We start from the raw sequence: 14,659 nt of genomic DNA on the forward strand, positions 1-14,659 counted from the left end.
CGTTGGCCGCAGGAGCGTAAGGACGGTCCCTGTCCTGAAGGTCACCTCCTCTGGGTTCTCTAGTCCTGGATTTGCATCTGTTTGGTTACTCATCTTCTCTTAACTTCACGGTGAGAATCTCGAATGAAAAGATGACTGTACATCTTATGTATTAATTTTGTAATGAAAAGCAACCAGGTCCCCCCATCACACCACATGTCACCAGCTTCCCAGGAGGAGGTGAGTCTTTCCATCAGATATTTACATGGGCCACTCTTTGCTGACTGAATATAAATCAGGTCCACCCATGACAGAAGGACTGACAGTTTTCCATAATTTTCAGAACTTCTCTCAATCCCATGGAGTTCCACCTTTTGACAAGCATTTTCTGGAAAATGGTAGGACTATTCCATAGGACTAAAGGAACAAATATCATTCTGAGATTTATATAAAAAAATAAGGATTTTGTTTTATGGAATTAAACTCAAGAAGTTTTCTTTGATAACTATTTTATAAATAAAATAAAATGGAAGACTGGGTGTCTGGGGTTAATAGACATAAACTATTGCCTTTGGAATGAATAAGCAATGAGATCTGGTTGTGTAGCACTAGTAACTATATCTAGTCACTTATGATGGAGCATGAAGGAGGATAACATGAGAAAAAGAATGTATGCCTGACTGGGTCACTTTGCTTTACAGTACAAATTGACAGAGCACTGTAAACCAACTATAATGGAAAAAGTAAAGATCATTTAAAAAGAAAAAGAATATGAAAATTTAATAATATTTATTATATTTTCTAAATTTAAATATAATATAAGCATAAATATTTTTATATGAAAAATAAATATGATAACAGAATAAATAATATATAAATGAACATCATGAAAGTCATTGCTAAGGGACAGATACCACTGGAGTTGAAAAACTTTGAAACATTAATGCTTATTACTACTGAAAAGGAATAACCTGAATTAATTCAATGCATTTTGTGTGTAGATCCAAAATAAGAGGTTCTTAAAATGACAAAAGATGAATGTGCTAGGATGAGATGGCATCTTAGTCAATGAGAATCATGTCAGGATGACCCCAGGTCTACATCCATAATTCTTAACCTTTCTTGCAAGTTAGTGGTTGAAGACAAGGCTCTCATGATTTCCACTCTGACAGTCTCCCAGGCACAGTCGCCGTATTTCTTCTCTTTCAGGTAGAGATGGATTCCCTCAAAGTACCTCTTCACAGCCATTCCCAGGGCAGATGTCTGCTCTCCCATCACCTGCACCAAGCAGGGGTCCAGGTCTTCCAGCTGCTGATGGAGTCCAGAGCAGAGCTTGTCCAGGAGGGTGGAGTCCCAGGCAGCAGAGGAGCGCTCCGTGTGGAAGAGGAGGAAGGTCTGCTGGAGCATCTCATGGAGGACAGAGATGGCCTGGGTCTTCTGCAGCTGGCTGCCTTCCACCATCTCCTGGGGGAACCCAAAGTCTTTTCTGTCCTTCAGACAGAAGGAAGGGGAGAGTCTCCTCATCTGACGCAGAAGCACCAGGTTCTTCCTGCTGACGTGCACGTGGTTCTGAGACAGGTCACAGCCCAGAGATGCCCCAGGGCCATAGCTGAACACCACCAGGGCCGTCAGTAGAGAGAACACAAAGGCCATGGGGAAATGAGGGCGCTGCTGGCCTGGCTGAGATGGGTGTCTGGGGGAACCTTGGGGGTAGGTTCTCTGATGCCATTCTCTCTAAGCAAGGCCATTAAACAGGGAACACAGTAATTTTCATTTTCTAAACATTTCTCTACTCTTTCACTTCTTTTTTGGTTTTCATTTATGTATTTTGCCTATGGTCCAAGACAACATCATCACTGTGAACCATTAATTTTGTCATAGAAGTTTAATTTCCCCCGGAAACTTCAGCTATGTCCATGCAAATGGATATTTATCAATCAAATAAGAAATGTCTTTGTCTTAGAGTCAGAAGTGATGTTGGTGTATAAACACATCCTCTTTGTGTGTGTGAATCCCTTTCCTTCATAAATACTGCTCTTCTCCATTGTAGGAGTAAATTTCTACCTCTGAACTTAGGCTCCATTTTTCCCACCTTATTTACTTAGGAGACCAACTCTCTCAGCTCTATGGTGTCTGTCTGTATTCACTTAGGGATTTACAAGACCACCTTTGGAAATTAACGGCTTTGAAATGGAAGAGGGGTTTTATTTACTATTTGATTAACAGAAGAGGCCAGTGACTATGAGTGAATGATATTCTTTTATGTTTCTCTTGCTTATAGAACAGGTCCACGCAGATCCATGTGGTTCTGCTTCAGGGGACCAGGAGGTCAGGACAGTTACAGACATTGTCCTTTCTTTCCACCACGTTCTTCCTGAGGACATATAGTCCTCCAAAGCCTGGGCCAATACTCCCAACAGAAATCCTGGTTCTTTTCAGGAGAATATGGGTGTGGAGATTCTAATTCCAAGATGATTGTGTTTTCCCAGCATTACCTCCCTCACAAGGGAGATGTCACATCTAGTAACACCCTGTCCTCTCGAGGGACAGAGTCCCCATCCTAACCTCCTGCACCCACTCCCTGAAGCAGACTCACCACATCCTGAGAACTTTAAAATCTCCTCGCTGTGGAGGGCCCTATTTATTTGTTGGGAAGATAATTCTTCTCCCAGGATCTCTGCCTTTGCCCCCAGAATGTTTGCTTGAAGGACCCTAGGCCTCAGTGGTGACCTCCTCCTCTCCTGACATGTGTACTCAGGTATCAAAGGTGCCAGCAGCCCTTAGATGTTGAGAGCAAAGGTGTGTTCTGTCTTAGGATGTGGAGGAGTTATCTGGTTGAAATCATTTCAGTTTGACTTGACAGATAATTTGCGTTTTGTCAATACAAATTTGTTAGTCAACTCTTGTCCTTAAACAAATGAATGCTTGTTATACTCAAAGTTTCTCAGCTGGAGACAGGTGATTTAGTGACAAAGTTGTCTCTCATGAGACACTTATGTCACAGAAAATAATGATCTTCAGTTGGTCATTCATTCAGTGGATCCCTCTGGGTTTCTCTCTTCCTCTGTCTCTGGGATGCAGGGCAGTGAGGCCTGGGCTATTCTTAGGGGAGAAATTGCCTTCTTTTCTTTACTTGTATGTGATTCTTCACTTAAGGTTTTTAGAAATTGCATTCACTAATGTTAGGGGTTTGTAGGGCTAGTTTAGGTAAGAAAAATAAAGGAAGTAAAGGAAGGCAAATGGGCTGCAATTGCTATCATTTTCAAGACTTTAGATATTTTGTTTCTCATTGCAACTTTCCTGAAAGTAAAATTTGACAGTTGCTTTGTGGAAAAGAAAAGCAATGTAGGTCTGAATGTCTTGAATGTGAAATATGGAAGTGGTTTTCCACTGATACAATGACATATTCTAAGTTAGCAAACTTCAGTGCAGCACAGATGGGGACAAGGCAATGCAGAGGGGAAGGGTGAGGTTCATATGAACAACAGGAAGGGGTGAACATGGCTGCTTCATGGATGATCTTGAGGTACCAATGAAATACCTGGAGGAGAGTAAGATGACAAAAGATGCTTAATTCTACTTCCGATGCCAAAGTGTTGCTGTCTGCTGTTTTATAGGGCACCACAGGGTATGGTCTGAGCCAACTAAAGTGACTTTTAAGTTCTAATGAAAAATTGACAAAATCCCTATTAAGTGGTTAGAAGACAGTAGATGTTTCTGCCAATTGAGGGAAAAAAAAGATCTCTAAGATTTTTATGAGTGATTTCTTCAGTCAAATATAGTAAAGTAACTTTATTAACCCCACAACAGCGGACACCTGCAATATATTTGTCTTGATTTTTCTTGTGATTTTAAGAACAACAACAAAGCACCTAACAGTTTCTGTCCATATGAGCTCTGACATTTCTCCTTCAGGATGACAACTAAGAAATCCCTCTCCATCTGGTTCCACAGGAATGAAGTCACTGGACTTTAATACACCCTGAAAGGAGGCCAGGGTGGGGACTAAGAAGGAGACATTCTGTGCTTCAGGAAAACAGACAGATCAGGCCTTCAGATAGTAGATCATTTCAGGAGAAAATCTTATGAAAGCAATTTCTTGCCTCTTTTTACACCTAGAAAAGTAGTAAAATACTTACAAACTTCTACCGAAATGTGTCTTTGATGGCAGGTACCCCATTTGCCAAAATCATATATGTGTATTGATCTCTCCCCCAACCACCTGGAGCAGATCCTTAGAGCTGTCAGAGCAGCTCTCCTCCAGGCTATAGTCCTCAGGAAATCCCCCAAGAACTGACTCCCAGCTCTCATGTTGTCCATTGTTTGTTCAGTGGACAAGGACCTCGCTGATGTCCCAGGAGTCCTCTGCAGGTCAGCCTGATGTTCTCATTCCCAAAGACAAGTGTGCCTCTCACCTCCAGCCCAAACTGGACCTTCTGTTGTCTCCAGAGAGCCCAGTGAAGAGTCTCTTCTCTTTATTGTTCTAGCTAATGGTTAAGATGTGGTTTCTGATGAGGCTTTGGACTGACCAAGGGGGAAAAGCGTATGTGCTTCCTAGACAGAAGCAGTGAAGGTTTTTAAAGGGCTGCTTATCAGGGAGAGCCTGGTTTGAACTCAATAGTCAGCCACACTGCCTAGAGTAGTTGTCTTGATTTGTGTCTTTAGTCACAACCTAGAAAGCAGCATAAAACAATACCATTATTTAAAACAACATTCACTAATAAGATGGCATTTTTAGAAGTAATATAGGACTGTTTTTTGCCTATTGTTTGGATCCTAATCCTCAGGAAGGTTTCCAGACATCTAAATGTACTTGAAAGGCCCCTCTGACTTAAATGTCCCTACTTAGTGCAGAATGTACCAGCTGCAAAGAGAAGAAAGATGATTGATCCATCAATGCTCTCTTTCCAAATTGCCTAAATTAAATAAATGGATTTCCACAAAGGTCTTTGATGCTTTGAGCAGTTCTCATCTTCCAGGGTGCACAGTGCTGATACATGTCCTGTTGGGAAGGCTCTACCCCACTGGTTCCTAAATGGATCATAATCCCTGCCCATGTCCCTTCTGTTCAGCCTTGTTTTATTATGTTTGTCTTTCAAAGAGGCTCCATCAAGATGGAATGTAAGAAATTCCTTGGGTTTCATTGTCCCGGGAGTATCCTTCCCTGCTCTGTGGTAGCTTGCTGGGTTCTAAGGAGGAAACAGGTTTGCAGCTGGCACTGGACCCTCATCCCTTCTGATGCTCTGCAGGCTGCTGTGGTATCCGTGTCACCCATGCTGGGAACACTGTTAGTGTCCATATATTTGTGTGATAATTCTATGCTCTCAGTATGCACTACTATCATATGTAGTATATTTTATAGTTTATATTTATATGCATGTGTACCAAATGTGCACATGTATTATATAAATACATATAAGTGAGAAGACACAGTTTCCCAATTCTGCTTTGCAGTGTTTTACTGTCAGTTACGGAGGAGGGTAGGAGAATTCATTATGTATGTTTATATTTGCATGCAAACAAGAAAATAGCCACTACCTGTGTAGACATCACTCAATGGATGATACTCTGCTAAGAGTTCTTAAATGTTCTGCACTGTCTACCACCTACCACTCTAGGAATAGTCTCACTTACTTTTTATATGAGGGAACTGAGGCTCAGAGAAGTTAGGTGATTCCCAAGATCACCCATGATTCCTGGTAGAATCTTGATTCAGTGCAGAATCCTATATCACTTAAAAATAATTGTTGAAGTTTCTTCTTATGCAATTCTCCATCCCTTTGTTTTTTCTTTTTCTTTTCCTGCTTGGCCTCACCTATGGCATATGGACAATCCTGGATGAGGGGTCAAATTGGATCTGCAGCTGCTGCCCATGCCACAGCCACAACACCATATCCAATCTGCCCCTGTGACATATGCTGCAGCTTGTGACAATGCTGGATCTTAACCCAGTTGGCGAAGCCAGGGATCAAAGCCGGATCCTCACAGAAACCAACACCAGGTCCTTCACCTGCTGAACCACAACAGGAAGTCCCATTCCTTTGTTTTTAGTTCTTTCTGAAAGTTGTTCTTCCCTGGTTGACTCCTCACTGCACTGACTACTCCATCTCTGTGCCCTTTTCAGGCTCTCCTTCTCTGTCTCAGGCTTAAAAGGTCAAGGTCCTCATAAGCTTCAAGTCATCTTCTCATTCTACACTGTACTCATAAGGAAGAACATTCCTTACCATGTCCTGATTTCCATATATTCAACTATTGCAAATTAATATCTCCAGGATGTATATTGTGGCAGATTCTAGATCCACACATGCATCTACTGATGGGAAGTCTGTCTTTAGATGTTGCTTGAGCACTTTCTAGATCACATCTGCTTTGTTCCTGTCTTGATATCCCCCCATGGAGATTCTGGCGAGAGAATCCCTGTGCCTCTCTCTCTTATTGTAACAAGAAACCTAACTGAAATAATATAGCATCATTATTGCTTTTATATCTCTTTATCTTTCCAACTGAAAGCTCCAAAGAAGAGGTTTGGCATTTGCTTTATTCACCTCCGTGTTCTCAGAACTATCACATATCTGATGTAGGAAAATGAAGTTTTGAGATATAACCAACAGAAAGAAATGAATGATGAGTACAAATCATCATCCAGTTTTTAGTATGGGTTGCTACTTTTAGCTATTTCTTTTGTTTAAGAGAAAACTCAGGATATCCTCTGGGGAAGAATTTCATAAATTAAATGGAAAATAATTTGATAAAAGATAAAGGTAAGCATATTTTGTTAGATTTCAGCTAATTATAAATATGAACATGATGTTGTATGAACAAAAAAAATTTTAAATACCATATGTAGTATGGCTGAGATGAGTAAATAGATGGGTACTTTAGAGGCCTTTGCACAATAATCACTGTTATTTGAAACTCCTGCTCTAATAATTCCTAACGCTCTACTTTGTCTGAGTCTAGTTCTGATCCTTGCTCTGTCTCTTCAAACAGTTTTTTTCCTTTTAGTATGGTAAGTTTCTATTGAGAGTTGATCATGGTGTATCGGGTAAAAGGAACCGAGGTAAATTGTCCTTTAGGGTAAGGATTTCCATTTATCTTGTTAGGAGTTTGATTGTGTTTACCTCTGGTCCAGGGCTCTGTTTCTGCCCTCTTTATTCTGCATGTCAGCCAAGCTGCCTCATCCTTCTGGATTGGTCTTCTTCAAAAATGACTTTATTAGACCTATTTGACAATTAACCACCAAAGGAGAAAGGTCTGTATCTTGTATACCATTGTATTATGAGCACAGGGTTCATTATCATTACTCAAAATAATGAATAACAAAGAGTATTCTTAGATTTTCCATCACACGTTATACCGCAAGCTTCTATTAACCTGCCATCAGAACCTTATATTGAGGAGGTCCCATTGTGGCCCAGCAGTAATAAACCCACCTATTAGCAATGAGGATGTGGGCTTGATCCCTGGCCTTGCTCAGTGGGCTGAGGATCCGGCATTACTGTGAGCTGCAGGCTAACTTGCAAATGTGGCTCAGATCTGGCCTTGCTGTGGCTGTGGAGTAGGCCAGCAGCTCTAGCTCCTATTGGACCTGGAAACATACATATGCCCTGGGTGTGGCCCTCAAAAAAAAAAAAAAGAACTTTATATTGAAGTAATAAATAAGCATCATTTGATCATTCATCATATTCCTATGGAGCCTCTTGATTCATGATTCTCCACGTCACAATCAAGGTGCAGAGCAGGGAAGATGTAAGGCACATGATGCTAGAAAACAGTAGCCTTCTTTTCGCCACTGATTCCAGAGTCTTAACTTTATATATGTTCCCTTTTAGTAGTATTTTTCTGGCAAGGGCTGTCTTGCAGCTTCTGAATTATTTCTGTTTCATCTTGAAACAGAAACCAAAATAGAGAGGTAAAAGGGGAAACATAAAACTGTCCATACCATTAGTTTCCGTAATTTTCACTATGTCATAGTTTTCTTTCTTCCCTCAACTTTCTTAGAAAGCTCTCATTGCCTTTGGATGCACTCAAGTCAAAGGAAAGCAAATGCAAATATGACCATGAGGCGAGTGAAAGTAATAAAATGACTCCCCAGGTGAAGAAAACAGGGAGAGTTCTCATCTGTCATCATCCTTCCAGCTTCTCCAGGATGGTTTCTGCTGATGAATCCCACCCAGTCATCTCTCACTTAGGTGACCAGTGCCATCTAATTTCTCAAGGAGGTGCAGTTTCCATCTCCAGTTTAAATGAACATATTACATCTTCTAAGCAGTGTCAGTCTTTTACACACAGTCTTCTCACCCTTCTCTCTTGTCCTATTAATCTATGGCCTTTCCATCTCATTTTCCCTTGCAGCTCTTCGCTCCCTCTTAAGGTTAAGGTCATTGACTCAACTTGATTCCTTTTCTCATTCTATGCCCTCTTCTGATTGGATCACTTCTGTTCCCATGCTTTACAGTCCAGGAATTGCTTGGAAATCACCAGCTCCAGTACCCAGTGGACATTGGCTGTTTGATGCCTACCCGTCAATGGTAGAGCATAACTTCTACTCTTGCTTTTGAATCCTCACATGGCTTCATTTACCTTCTGTTGAGAGCACTTCATGTTTTCTCCATTCTTCTCCTTACAGCATTAAACTTACCTGATATTAATTGCTGATATTAGTATTAGTTTTAAACATAATTGGCATTTAACTTTCACTTAACTGATTTTGTTTTCAAGTTACTTTCCCTACAAGAATCAAAGAAACAAGAAAGCAAGATTGGATTTCTTAAGTTCGCTTCAGCCACATATAACCTTGTTTAGAGGAAGTTTATATTGTCTTCTAAATTTAATGTCATAATGATGGGGAGATGAATTACACCACACATTTTTCAGTTCAGGTTGCATGTTCGGCTTGGTGTTTCTTTTTAAGAATAACAAATACAGGAAGTTTCCTATAGTGAAATTTTAGCGAATGAAGAAAAATAGTAAACAGACTAAATACAAAGATTTTTATAAGGTGCACATATCAAATGGAGAAAAAATAATTTAAATCTTATAGATAAATAAATAAATATTGAAACATATAAATGCATAGATCAGCAAATGTATCTGTAAAGAACCGGTGCCTATAGAATAGAACATGATGTTGCTAATAATCCTGAAAGCCTTTGACAAATTGAGTCACTTCATGGCAGGACGACAGCAGAAATGAGGGGCTGTGACCTGGCAGCACAGGAGGAAGTGTGGGCTTGTTAGTCAGTGAGAAGCACTTCTGAGATGAACCAGGTGTCTGTCACTCCTTCTTCCTGAGTCTGTCTTGCAGGTTTGTGGAGGAAGAGAAGGCTCTCATGACTTCTGCCCTGACGATCTCCCAGGCACAGGGGCTGTAGCTCTTCTCTTGCAGGTAGAGGGTGAGTCTGTGGAAGTATTTCCTCACAGCCAGGATGGAGTCCTCCTCCAGCAGGGGGGTCCCTTCCAGCCCCACCTCCTGCATGGCACAGGCTTCCAGGTCCCTGAGCTGCTGATCCAGTCCAGTGCAGAGCTGGTGCAGGAGGCTCTCATCCCAGGCAGCAGCCGAGCCCTCTGTGCTGAAGAGCTGGAAGGTCTGCTGGAGCATCTCATGCTTGAGCCTTCTGGACCTGGTTGCCCCCCAAGGCCTCTTGGGGGAATCCAAAGTCCCTTCTGTGGTCCAGGCAGGAGAAGGGAGAGATTCTCCTCATTTGTGCTAGGAGCTCAGGGCCCTGGTGTGAGCCAGGCTGTGGGTCTGAGGCAGGTTGCAGCCCAGAGAGCAAATGGAATAGCAGCTGAGCAGCACCAGGACCATGAGGAAAGCTGATTTTGGGGACCTTGCAGATGCTGCTGTCCTGGCTGAGGTGGGTGACTCTGTGACCCTGCTCTCTAGGATGTCTGAAGACCTTCCCTCAGGCCTGTGTCTTAAATGGGAGCAAATTCTTTTCCATTTTCTGAATGTTTCTTTCTAAGTCTGTTTCTGCTTTTTACATGAACTCTCCAAATGTGTAGGGCAGCATTTCTCAATATTTTTTCATTATCACCTGCCTTTCTCCTCCCCAGACTCCTTTAAAATATTTTTTCCTTATTGCCCCCACATTAAATTTTGATAATCAGCTGTACTATGTATCTATTTAGGTAATCCATAAATATTTCTACTCTATACATAGACAAAGAAAGTGTAACACTTACTCCTTGTATTCAGTGCAGAGTTAACAATATCAAAAAGTTTTAAGCTACCAACTAAATGTAAAAGCTATTGAATTGAAATTTAAGTTCATAACTAAGGTGGCAGAATGACTTTTAATGTAATATACTTTTACTTATATAGTTAGAAATGGATCAAATTTCTTATACAAATAAAAAATTTATTTTCATACTTGATAATAATACCAATTTATGGACATAATTATTCAAAAAGGCTCAAAATCTTCGCAAAACCAATTGTTTTCTGAGCTTTGTTTAGGTATTTACCTTTTTGTTTTACTTCATATCAGAATGGAGTTTTTAATTTCACTAGCTGCTAGGTATGCATATAGATTCTGGCCACTTTTTTCTTCTGTTTAGCACTACCGTCATTATTGATGTGTTGAACAACTTGTTAGAATTAAATAATAAAATGTTACCTTATTTAATTTACAAATTCAATTTTCTATTTGTATTTAATTCCTCTAGCCTGATTCACACTGAGGCTCAAACCTAAGCAATATCCATGAGACAGCCAATGGCAGCTCGTAGGTACATAAAAGACACCTCTCAGAATAGGACATTGAAATCAAGCACATGATGCAGAGAAACTCCTCCAGTGTAGCACTGATCATGTGTAAAGTTTGCCTATCTTCCATAAAGTCAATGTGAGTCTTTTCATGATATGCAAGAAAACCAAAGAGAAAAATGAATCCTAGTAAATAGTAAGGACTAAGATTTTGTTGGATAGGGTTGAGTTTGGAGTGTCACAAACCATGGTAATAGCCAAGATTTGTTCATAGCCCTAAAAACTCGATGTTTGCACCCGTGAGAGCAATATCATCTCCAATGAGAATGCACCTTTTAGGAATCATCATCAATTTACATCTTTCTCCCTATTTTTGCATTAAATTTCCAATTTTCCAAAGACCTTTACTTCTGATCTTTAAATACTAGCTATGTGATCATCTTGGCAAATCAGCTCTGTAGTAACTGGATTCTGTCTTATATTCTGTGGTATCCTTGGCACCAGGCCCAGTGTACTCACTCAACAAGTAATTTTCATTGAAGCAGTTTTGCTGATTTTTCTTCTACGGGAAGGCATTTATGAATGACCAAATTATTTTCCTTCATCACAGCCATATTTGCTGTGACAATGGCTAGTATTTCCACACTTCCCCTACTGGTATTAATAATAGCCACTACGTTTACTGCTCAAACCAGCAGGATTCTCTTTCCTTTAGGTGGCATGGGGCTCTGGGGATTCAATTTTCAGGAATAGCACCATTTTCTGCCTTTGCTCAGCACCATATTAAACTCAGAAGAATGGCCTTATGTCCACCTTGCCCTCAGTTTGTCACAACAGAAAATTACTAATCAGGTGTCAGAAAGAGACGCATATCTAGACTCAAACTCTCCCTGATTCACACAGCTCACAGCCACCAGGAAATTTACCATATTATCCTTGGTGGGTCTTCAATGATGGGGCAGTTACCACCTTTATCAGGGAGCTACTTTGAAGACTCCTCACAAAGACAATGAGTGATCATTTGCCTCCCGTATTATCTTCATTCCCTTCCATTTCAGTTTGATTTCCAAAAATGGGCATGAAACAGCACATTCCTTCAGATGAAAAGCAAGAGTTTGGATTCTAAGTCCTTGGTCTGCTCTTTTGACATGCCAACCTGCTCTTCTTCTTCTTCTTCTTCTTCTTCTTCTTCTTCTTCTTCTTCTTTTTTAATTTACTCAGCATGACTATGTCCTTGCTTTTACATGCTAGGCTTTTTTTTTTTTAAGTGTCCTTTATGCTCCAAAGTTTAGAGTCCCCACAAAATTCATATGTTGAAACCCAAACCCCCAAAGTGGTGGTATTAAGTGCTGGGTTTTTTGGAAGCTTATTAGAGCATGAAGATGGAGGCCTCGCAAGTGGAATCAGTGCCCTTATAAAAGAGGTCTGAAATAAACCTCTCACTCTTCTGCCCTGTGAGGTTAGAGGATACTTTGCAGTGTGAGACCTGAAGCAGGCTCTCAACCAGAACCCTACCATGCTGACACCCTCATCTTGGATTTCCAGACTCCAGCACTGCGAGCAACACATTTCTACTCTTTACAAACTACCCAGTCTTTGCTCTTCTGTTGAAAAAGCAGGTATAGACTAAGACCTGACCTGACCTGTTGTATCCTCAGAATACCTCCCAGGAGTCTGTGAAATAACCAACGGCACAGAAACCATCTGACACAACCCTCTTTCCTAGACATACAGGCCAGCCCCTTTCATTTCAGGAGCTCAATCAATATCCATGAAGGGAACAATCATGGTAATAATAGGAGGAATAATACCAACATACATTAGTAGAAATGATCTGAGAGGACAATAAGTCCAAGATACTTTAGAAATTCTTCCTCATTCTACAAGGGGAGCTATAATATGATATTTGTGAGGGTTTTTTTTTTTTTGAAGACTATTTGCAGGACTCTTTTCTTCAAGTTTGAATATTGAATATTTTCAGTATTCAGAAGGTCAGGATGAGAATCAGGACTGGCCATAAATCAAAGACTCCCTCTCACTTTTAGTTCAATGATCCTCAAGTACCTGCAAGGAGCTGCCTGATCATACTTTTCTTGTCTCCCTCAGGTAAGAAGGAAACACCTTTTAATGTCTCCACACATGTGCATGTTTTCCTCAGCCTATGCCTTTGGGAATCAATGTGAATGCTTCTTGCAAAGAGTCAATGATGCTGTGAATTACCCTCCTCTCCCCTAAGCTGAAACTGTGGAATCAGACTTTGGTCCAGATTGATTTTTTGAAAAAGTGTGTGCAAGCAAGAACATCGGTTAGGTTTTTTTTTTTTTTAAATTCCAACCTAGAATGTCATTAGTGCAAATAGTGTAAAAGTGAAAGTTGGTCTTAGTCACTGGACTTGTGTCCTCTTCACAAGTTTGTCACTAAATAATTTCCCAACTTCTTTGCACTTGGATTCCCATGAGCATCAATTCAGACCAGCTAATGTGAGTAGAAGTGATATTGCCCTGTACTGCTTGTCCCTTGGAAACATCCCATGTGATCCACCATACTTTTACCATTTACCACAGACTGGAATAGACTGAACTACTACAGACAAATTTGAGTCGTATGCTGAATATGCCAAAGCCACGCAACGGAGGGTACCTATGTCACTGAATCACTGTTTGGAAAAGAGCCAACTAGAAAAGTCATCTGATCAGTAATGCCAGCATTGTGCTCTGATGCAAAGGAAAGATAAAGATATGTGTTATGATCAGAATCCTGACAGTTTTCTGTTACCTGTTGAGGAAGGTAGCATTAAGTTAACTAACAAATGTCTTTAACAACAGACTATTCTAATAACCTTTCCATTAAAATAAACATCACACATAGGAACAGCAAATGCCCCCATATGCTAATCAGATTTAAGATTAAATAAAATAGTTATCTAGGGAAACAGATCATATTCGTCTCTTTAAATGTATGTTTGTTAATTCATGATTTTCGGGTCAAATAGTTGTCAGCATTTGTGGAAATATGAGTCGGGGTTGCTTGGAGGCTAAAACAAGCAATCGTATGACTCATTAGGGAGTGTCACAGTGTGACTTTTTTCTCTTTTGACATCTCTTTGAGGATTGTTACATGAGGGAGAAACACTCTCCAATTTTGACCCTGACAACCTCCCAGGCACAGAGGCTATATTCCTTTCCTTTCAGATAGCGATGGATGCCTTGGAAATATTTCCGGACAGCAGTTTCCCAGTAGGGACAAGCCAGATTGTCTTTGTCCATTTGCTTCCACAGTTGTTCCAGGCTGTGATCAAGCCTAGAGAGCAGTTGATCAAGGAGGGTGTTGTTCCACGCAGCTCGGCTCTCCTCTGTGTTGAAGAGGTTGCTGATCTGCTGGAGTATCAGATGGTGGTAACAGGTGCCTTGAGTCATCTGGATTGGGGTGTTATTGTCTCGTTTCCAGGGAAATTTGAAATCAGTTCTTTCCTTTAGACACAACTGAGAGGGGATCCTTTTCATCCACCACAAATATGTGGAGATTTCCCTATTTTCTTGGCTAGGGGTCCCAGACAAGTTCTGGCCAAGAGAGCAAGCAGGAGTGGAGCAGAGCATCACTCCTGCCACTAGCAAGTAGATCTGGGCCATTGAGAATTTCAGTGATTCTTCGGACGGCCACCAGGAGGCGAGCGGGCACCGCTCAACTAGTTAGCACAAATGTTCCTTCCCTGGAACTTCGGGCGGTGTGTTTCTTTAGGTGGCCGCAAGAGGGCGCAGGAAGCCTTTTTATCGGGTTTTGGACAGGCAGACTTGCCAGGTGTGGTTTCAGCGTCCCTGGCAGCAGGAGAGAAGGAGCGTCCCCAAGTCGCTGAGCAATTTTGTGGTGATTTAATAGTGAGGAAAAAACCTTCGTTTTCGTGGTGCTGAGTGCTGAGGAGGGAGCCTTGTCGCGGTCCTGCCAGCGACACTTTTCTCCGGTAGGGAGAATGGA

The 14,659-nt window shown here is 41.1% G+C and overlaps 2 protein-coding genes and 1 pseudogene across 2 annotated transcripts; all 3 read right to left on the reverse strand.

Moving 5' to 3' along the window:
* Positions 1-1,059: 1,059 nt before the first annotated feature.
* On the reverse strand, positions 1,060-1,632 carry LOC125119955 (interferon omega-1-like). Its single transcript, XM_047767564.1, has one exon. The coding sequence runs from the start codon at positions 1,630-1,632 to the stop codon at positions 1,060-1,062; it is 573 nt and encodes a 190-aa protein (XP_047623520.1).
* A 7,624-nt stretch (positions 1,633-9,256) lies between these two features.
* LOC125119959 (interferon alpha-1-like) lies at positions 9,257-9,802 on the reverse strand (annotated as a pseudogene).
* A 3,998-nt stretch (positions 9,803-13,800) lies between these two features.
* On the reverse strand, positions 13,801-14,316 carry LOC125119963 (interferon omega-2-like). The gene has a single exon (XM_047767570.1). The coding sequence runs from the start codon at positions 14,314-14,316 to the stop codon at positions 13,801-13,803; it is 516 nt and encodes a 171-aa protein (XP_047623526.1).
* Between the last annotated feature and the right edge of the window lie 343 nt (positions 14,317-14,659).

This window comes from Phacochoerus africanus, chromosome 2 (assembly GCF_016906955.1).
Source record: "Phacochoerus africanus isolate WHEZ1 chromosome 2, ROS_Pafr_v1, whole genome shotgun sequence".
Taxonomy (NCBI): domain Eukaryota; kingdom Metazoa; phylum Chordata; class Mammalia; order Artiodactyla; family Suidae; genus Phacochoerus; species Phacochoerus africanus.